Source organism: Taudactylus pleione, unplaced genomic scaffold, assembly GCF_031769625.1.
Source record: "Taudactylus pleione unplaced genomic scaffold, aTauple2 ptg000762l, whole genome shotgun sequence".
Taxonomy (NCBI): Eukaryota; Metazoa; Chordata; class Amphibia; order Anura; family Myobatrachidae; genus Taudactylus; species Taudactylus pleione.
The window spans coordinates 3,414,166-3,422,748 of NW_028285164.1; the positions used below are offsets into that span (position 1 = coordinate 3,414,166).

The 8,583-nt window shown below is 47.8% G+C and overlaps 1 protein-coding gene across 1 annotated transcript; it reads left to right on the forward strand.

Moving 5' to 3' along the window:
- Positions 1-428: 428 nt before the first annotated feature.
- UBE2T (ubiquitin conjugating enzyme E2 T) lies at positions 429-1,738 on the forward strand. The gene has a single exon (XM_088457518.1). It carries the CDS (start codon positions 503-505, stop codon positions 1,061-1,063), a length of 561 nt encoding a protein of 186 aa, XP_088313644.1. The 5' UTR covers positions 429-502; the 3' UTR covers positions 1,064-1,738.
- Positions 1,739-8,583: the final 6,845 nt, after the last annotated feature.

The window sequence follows — 8,583 nt, forward strand, 5'->3', positions numbered from 1 at the left end:
CCCAAATTTGATGGGACCACTAAAAAAAAAACGAAAAAAATAACCTAAGTGCTCTTCTGCATCACGGCTTCAATGACAGGAAAAAACAACTGCAGCCGCTATTTAAAACCCCGACTTTCATTTGCAGGCTAAAACGGGGTGACCCATAGTGATCCCCCATGTTTTTACAACTTTAGGGGGGTCCTATAATTTATTCCAGGTAAATCCCGTTTTTTTTCACCGATCCTATGTCGCCGGCTCCCGTTTTCGTAGCTTTTAAATTGAATACGGGGATAAAGCGGGCGCGCACCCACGATACTTTATCCCAGGAAAATCAGCGATGTGGAGCGAAAAGTCCAGCACGGACTGTTCGCTGCAAATTGAATACCCCCTGTAGGACACTATATAAATACATGACAGACAGACCCCGCCCCCTCCCCGCAGTGACGTCACGGCCGCATTTGGCGGGCTGTATGAAATGGCGGCTCCCCTCAGCGCCGCCGCCATTTTGTGATCAGCAGCCATGCAGCGCCAATCGCGCCTGAAGCGGGAGCTGCAGCTCCTGAGCACCGACCCGCCGGCCGGGGCCAGCTGCTGGCAGCTGGGGGACCAGCTGGACGAGCTGCGGGCGCAGGTGGTGGGCGGCCCGGGCTCCCCGTACGAGGGCGGCGTCTTCAGCCTGGAGATCGCCGTGCCGGAGAGATACCCCTTCGAGCCGCCCCGGGTGCACTTCCTCACCCCCATCTACCACCCGAACATCGACTCGGCCGGGAGGATCTGCCTGGACATCCTGAAGCCGCCGCCGAAGGGCGCCTGGCGGCCGGCGCTGAACCTGTGCTCGGTGCTCGCCTCCATCCAGCTGCTGATGAGCGAGCCCAACCCCGAGGACCCGCTGATGGCGGACATCGCCCGGGAGTACAAGTACGACCGGGCGGCCTACACGGCCCACGCCCGCAGCTGGACCGAGAAGCACGCCCGGGCTCAGGCCGCCGGCGGCGGGCACAGCCAGGCACCGGGGACCGCGCTGAAGCGGCAGAACCAGCGGGCGGGGGAGCCCGCCAAAAAGTCCTGCCCGGGGCTGTGAGGCCGCCGTCACGTGACCTGCCTGCGCTGCTGTTGCTAGGGCGGACAGTGTTACAGGAGGATGTAGTGACTCAGGTGGCCGGCAGGTGGCGCTGCTGCAGTGACATCACAAGAGCTTGTAGTAACTCTGGCTGCCGGCAGGTGGTGCTGCTGCAGTGACATCACAGGAATTTATGGTGGCTGGCAGGTGCAGTGACATCACGAATTTTATAGTGACACTGGTGGCTGGCAAGTGGCGTTGCTGCAGTGATGTCACAGGAGCTTGTAGTGACTGGCAGGTGGCGCTGCTACAGTGACATCACATGATCGTGTTGTTGCTCTGGCAGGTGGTGCTGTTGCAGTGACATCACAGGAACTTGTAGTTGACGCTGTTGTCCGGCAGGTGGCGCTGCTGCAGTGACATCACAGGAATTTATGGTGGCTGGCAGGTGCAGTGACATCACGAATTTTATAGTGACACTGGTGGCTGGCAAGTGGCGTTGCTGGAGTTATGTCACAGGAGCTTGTAGTGACTGGCAGGTGGCGCTGCTACAGTGACATCACATGATCGTGTTGTTGCTCTGCTGCAGTGACATCACAGGGTTGTGTAGTAACTGAGGGCTGGCAGGTGGAGGTACTAATGATATTACTTCAATGACTGCACACATGTATATAATAAAGCGTGGATTCATCCTCACCACAGCCCAGTCTTTTCATTCCTGTACATAATATGGACATAATTCCTGTGGTAGTGATTGCTGTTTTTTTTTAATGTGGTGCTGCACTGACACCTAATGGTAGGAATGAACTTTGACAAGTGGGGAGCTGTTTGTATAGTAATGGAGGTATAGAGTAACGTGTCAGTGGTAGGGATGGCTTTTTGTGGGTTAGCCATCGATGGTCACCATCGATAACTTGGTGGTTAACCTCGGTGGTATGAATCCATCGCCAGAGGAACCGATGATGGTTTCACCTACCGAGGATCATCAGTCCTGCTTGATTACACAGACTATCAAAGGTGAAGGTAGGACTGCACCTGTCACATTGGGGCGGAGGCAGGCTCTGTGTCCTGGTGCTAAGTAGAAAAAATAGTTGCTATCCCTGTCTAAAGTCTTGCTTTGGGTGCCCAAACTCCCAACTTATCTCACATTTCTGCTCTACACCCCATTAGTTTGGGAGTAGAAACATGCAACCACGGCTATTGTCGCCTGAAAGGAGCAACAATTGAGTGCACAAAAAAGAGAGCCTCGGCTAAAACAATTGAATTGTCCCCTTACAGTCTAAAGCAGTAGTGGGGAGCAGGTGGCCATCCAAGCCTGCACTTGCTGTGCCCAGTTACCTGCTGCCTTGTAATATGATATAGAATGTCGCACTTGTTTAATAGGTCTGCTGACATGTTATTACAGAAAGAGTCCTCTTTCATTGATTAAATGTATTTAACTTTCAACTGAGATTAAGAGCAATGTGCGACCTTTTTAAAGTTTAGGAGACCGCCCTACGCACCCCCTCGAGTGTATCAGATTGCCTAATATTGGTGTAAAGGGAGCAGCATAACCAGGAAGTTCAACTGGGAAAAAGAGGTGAATACTGCACTTGGTACAAACTGAGGGTTAAAAGTTTTAGGGCCAGATCTTCTCTCAGACCTCACTAGGATTGTTCAGATGGAATAACCCACAATGTGCTGCCAGGCATCGCCGTGATGCTCTATTGCGCACACATCGGCCATATACGGTAGTGCCAATATTCAAGGTGGGCGCAATGTGCTGTTTTGGAACGGTACATTGCGTCCATCGCATTGAATTGAATCCACACCCATGTTTGGTGCCTGCAGTAGAATCATAATAATAATAATAAATCAGTTTTAGGTTTCAAGATAACCAAGTCACAGCATATCCAATTAAAGACAAAATGTATGGCTTATTTGAATAAAAATAACTGCAATGATGTAGAGGGGATTAGGGAATGTTGGAAAATGTAAAATGACAAGGCTATGGGAAGGGTGACCCAGGGTATATGGAGATAATCTGGTTCACATACTGACAGGCGGGATGCCAGCACTTGGAATGCTATCGCCAGAATCCCGGTGCCGGCATCCCGATGGTAAGTAGTGGGGTTAAGGGGAGGGTTAGGCACTTTGGGGGGTAGGGTTCTGGGCACTAGGGCGCAATGTTAGGGTCAGGCACCGGGGAGGGAATTTTAGAAGAGGGGTGAGGATTAGTAAACTGACCGACAGGTGTCGGGATACCCGCGTCGGAATTCTTACTGCCGGCATCCTGTACCCAACCCATATGGAGATGAGGTGGTATAATTTTCAAATATACCATAGTCGCAGAACACATCTGAAATATGAGTTTAGAGTGAACACCGAGATTTGGTGTCTGGAGACTATAAATATTCCCTCTGTCTTCCACACCCAAACAAGGCCAAAATGTACACTGAGGATAATACATCTGTACCATCTGGTTCAGGTCTTTTCATCCCTTTTAGGCACTTTTAGTAGTTATCAATATATATGTTTATATAACATTGGATATAGCGTAATGCTTTTTATTCATCTATGTAACTGTCGGTAAGTTCCATTACTGTGGTATTATTGAAATTGTAAGTGGCATTGAGTACATGTACACTAAATTCGTGAGCCTGTGGCTGATTGCACACATAAGTTACATTCTGAGTTACATATAGGAATATACCTTGTAATACAAGTTTAGCTGAATGAGGCCCTCTGGTGGTAGGAGAATGTATTGTCACTCTGTTATTGTTAGTATATGTCTGTAGCTATTTGTATCGCAATAAGGAAGTGTTCATGTTTAATGTGCCAATGAAAGTAGTCTAATCTCTAGGGAAAAGGCTTTTACATTTAAAGCAGCAATCCCAGATACTGTAAGCAGGTAATGAAGTACTCTTTAAGCACAAGATCTGCGTCTCTCATCCCCGCGCATTACTTGCTCCCATTTACGGTTACAGGACTTTCTTCAGGCTGCACCCACTCTATGGAATGCCTTACCACACACAATAAGACTTACCTCTACTCTTCAATCCTTCAAGCGTTCCCTGAAAACTCACCTCTTCAGACAAGCTTATCAGATTCCAGAACCGACCACATAACCTTCATAGCTTCCATGTCTTATCACATCCCCTCTCACAGTCCACACATATTGTCTTTCTTTCACATACTCCTGACATTTGGCCGACATTCCTGTGTGACTGGATCATGCAGCCCACCAAGAAACTCTGCATTCTGGCCAGACCAAATTGCAATATATATAGCACCTATCCTTGTGTATCAATGCCTATTTCCCTATAGATTGTAAGCTTGCAAGCAGGGCCCTCTTACCTCTATGTCTGTCTGTTATTATCCTGTTTTGTTCTATCAATGCTTCCAATTGTAAAGCGCAACGGAATATGCTGCTCTATATAATAAACTGTTAATAAATAAATTGATAATTCTGAGCTGCTGTTTTACAAATCATTTTTTCATAATCTCTGTGGGAGGCAAACAAAAATGTCTGGTGGATGCAGTTTGCTACACAGACTCGCAGATTCTCAGCCTGTCATTCCATGGCAGAGGATAGAGAAGGAGGATGTGGCCATGGAAACAAAACTACATCATGTGCCATATGACTGTGGTTGCTGTGGTACCCCGGCATCATTAATCACATAATTACCAACATTCTTATTTCCTGCCACAGGTGTGTAAGTTTTTTTTTTTTGTTTTCTTTTACCAACAACTGGTTGGAATATAATATACCCTGGTGGGAGGGCAGGGATTCAGTTACTCCACATGGATTGATGTAAAGCAGTGGTCAGGGAACAGGGGTAAATTACCCCACATGGGGTAAAAATGAAATTCCTGTGGGTAATATATGGACAGCCGGGTATGCATATGAATCATTCTATAATATAGAATGATTCATATGCATGCCCGGCTGTCCCGCAGGGAGGCTCTAAGCCGGACGCCCGCTGAGATGTTATTCCCATGGGGCGCCCGGCTCCTTCCCTGCAGCGCCGCGTTAGCCGGAGGCTGGAGTTCTCTTCTGTTACTTTTTTTTGTTAAAAATGTAAACAAATTATGGTCGCGGACTAACAATTGAAAATCCATTTCAAAAGTATATTGGAAAAGTATTTTAACCCGCTTTCCCTTTTCAATTCAACATAGTGACTTCATAATCAATATATTCCTTAGAACAGTGCCTTCAGAAGTAGGTCCTATAGTGCCTGATGTGCCAATTTCTGGACCACAGAAACATTTTTATGGATCATGTAACAAATTATTAAAACAAACAAATGGAGGTGCATTACAGTCAAAATTATTTTTCGGTCCTATTCTATGGTTTCATAAACATTTCATCGTTGTTTACATGCAAATGAAATATTTTATTTTTTTTGCTAAATGTATGATCAAGATTAACAAAGTACTCACTGGGCTCGATTCTATTCTACGTGATGTGAATAGCTCCGGCAGTGAGCTCCCGGCGCTATTCAGTACACCGTGCTGCTAAGCCCGACTAAGGATTTCTTCTCTCACCCCTCCGGGGGTGAGAGCAGAAATCCGACAAAAGTACAGGCGCGTTGCTGTTTTCTGCCCTTAGCGCCGGGAAGTTTAGTCGGAGAATTCCTGTTCTCACTCCTAAACACCCTGTTTAAGGCGCGAGAACGAGCCTTCCCCCGACCTAACTTTGCGCAGAATTAAATAGCTCCGGGAGCTGATTCCCGGTGCTATTCACATCCCATAGAGAAGAATCGTGCCCACTGACTAATAAATTAAATCCATGCCATCACCTTCTTGGCACATTTTGACAAAAAATTTAAAATGGCAGCAAAGCTTATTGACCGAGGTTAGCAGGAGTCTGAGATACTGGTAGGCAGAACTTTGGGCGCAGATTTGGATGTTCCTTCTTAAAAAGTTCACAACACTCCATGACAGTCATCACAAGATATTGACGCTGTATTTTCTCCTTTCCATCATAGTGTATTCTTTTCTGCTAGGGTTAACAGCGGCTAATATCTCCCAAGTACAAATTATTCACTGCCTCCATTTTTTCTAAATAAAGAGAACGATCAAGACATTCACGTTTTATCATCAGGTGAGGAATAAATATTCAACTTTTCTGCCAAGCGCTTAATAATCGCTCGACCCTTCCTAGGACTTGTTTGGCAGAGATCGTTTTACTCGAGCAATCGCTTCCCCAGTGACTACACTACTACGTACTGTAGCATTTTTGGCGGTTTGGTTCTGTCTCCCTGGTCCCACGCCCATGATAATGTGTACTGATGTTATGTAACACTGATATTGTGTGTGAATAGCCAGAGGGACACGGACGCAGCATCAGTGAGTAAAAGAAAAGGCTGATGTGAGCCTGTAACGAAGATATGTACTTGCGCTTTCACTGTGCACCGCGGTTCACTCCTCCCATACCATACCTAGCGTTTGTGTAGATGAAAGGGAAACCATATGTAAAACGACACGCTTCTCATGTGTAAGGAATGAAGGCTAGTCCTGGCCTCTTACTATAAAACACATTAGCGTTGCAACTATACATGAATTAATTGTTCCTCCCGATTTTCACCTTGCCTATACATAAGGAGTAAAGGCAAAGGGATGTGTATTAGACCCTAAAACAGTTCTTACACTGAAGGTGTAACCGTGATATGTGATCAACCCTTTGTATAATAAAGTACACACTACAGTTATGACATACACATGATGGCGGCATACAAACCCGGTATTATATAAGTAATATATGTGTACTGAAGGGGAGGCACTAATGACAGGGGTCGAAATCCTGACGCCTGTCATTAGACCTACACAGGGAGCCCGACACCCGGCTTACCAATGGAAGGTAAGCCGGGCGCGAACAGCCGCGGGGGGGAAGAGGGTTATATTTAGGGCTCCCGGGGGGATTTAGGGTTAGGCTAGGGGAAGGGGGGGTCAGGGTTAGGGGGGGGGGAATTAGGTTAATTAGTATTTACCTTAGGACGATCGGGATTTCCTCCTGTGCCGGACTGCCACTGTCGGGATTCCGTACTGAAGATATCTGCTTTCCTCATTATCAAAAAAAGGAAATAGATACTGTAGACAGATATAAAAATTTAATGCAGAGTGGATAAAAACATAAACTTCAGAAGATTCTATACATACTACTTTTTGTGAATGATGGCTATCATACCATTAATGTATAAATAATTAGTACCACTTATCTGCGGGTTGTAGACTCTATTAACGGGATCGGTATGAAACCCGATTCTAATTCCGCCGCTGTAACACCGGCACCAGTGAAGATCCTGACAGCTGTAAAGGTAAGTACTAACTAACCTAACCCCCCCCCCCCACCAACCCTCCTTTAGGGGTGCCTAAACCTAACCCCCCCTTCCCCTAGCCTAAACCTAACCCTCCGGGGGGGTGCCTAATCCCCCACCCACCCCCCACGCATGGCTGTCCGCGCCGGGCTTACCTTCGATCGATATGCCGGGCGTCGGGCTCTCAGCGTAGGTAAAATGACAGGCGTCGGGATTTCAACGCCTGTCATAAGACCCCTGCCCGGGATTAGACAGTCGGGATGCCAGCGGTCGGCATTTCGGCCATCGGCTTTCTGACTGCATCCCCTATTAACATATAGTAGTGTGATTAATCGCAGGGATTTCAGAGTGTATCTATTTATTTATACTGGTGGATCAATGTAACAATATATCCACTGTCAGTTTACGAGATACTTTAGGATCGATGTTACCATCTTGTGTCTATTTCATGGTCACTATACACAGTGCCAGATAATGGTCCACATGGGCCTGGAGCTGAAATTTATGAAGGGCCTTTTGTGTGCTGCCACTGATGAGAGAGTGTGACCAGTGAAGTTGGGGTGTTGTCTGCACAGAGGGTGTGGCCAGTGATGTGGGGGTGTTGTCTGCACAGAAGGTGTGGCCAGTGATGTGGGGGTGTTGTCTGCACAGAGGGTGTGGCCAGTGATGTGGGGGTGTTGTCTGCACAGAGGGTGTGACCAGTGAAGTTGGGGTGTTGTCTGCACAGAGGGTGTGGCCAGTGATGTGGGGGTGTTGTCTGCACAGAGGGTGTGGCCAGTGATGTGGGGGTGTTGTCTGCACAGAGGGTGTGGCCAGTGATGTGGGGGTGTTGTCTGCACAGAGGGTGTGACCAGTGAAGTTGGGGTGTTGTCTGCACAGAGGGTGTGGCCAGTGATGTGGGGGTGTTGTCTGCACAGAGGGTGTGGCCAGTGATGTGGGGGTGTTGGCTGCACAGAGGGTGTGGCCAGTGATGTGGGGGTGTTGTCTGCACAGAGGGTGTGACCAGTGATGTGGGGGTGTTGTCTGCACAGAGGGTGTGGCTAGCAACATGGAGGGCAAAGTTAACAGTCTACCTTCGACCGCAGGTGTGGGACGTGTCCCCTGTTTGTCGCTCTGGGGGCGTTTTCAATGCTCTCCGAGTAGCTGAGCTGCCCCGAGGGTTTTCTCCCCGCACTGCTTACATGCTGCCTATGCTACTCCAACTTTTCCCTCTGTGATCATATGCTCCCCCAAACTTCCCCT

Excerpts from the sequence above, each read along its gene's own strand:
- UBE2T (XM_088457518.1), top strand. The coding sequence starts at position 503 with ATGCAGCGCCAATCGCGCCTGAAGCGGGAGCTGCAGCTCCTGAGCACC.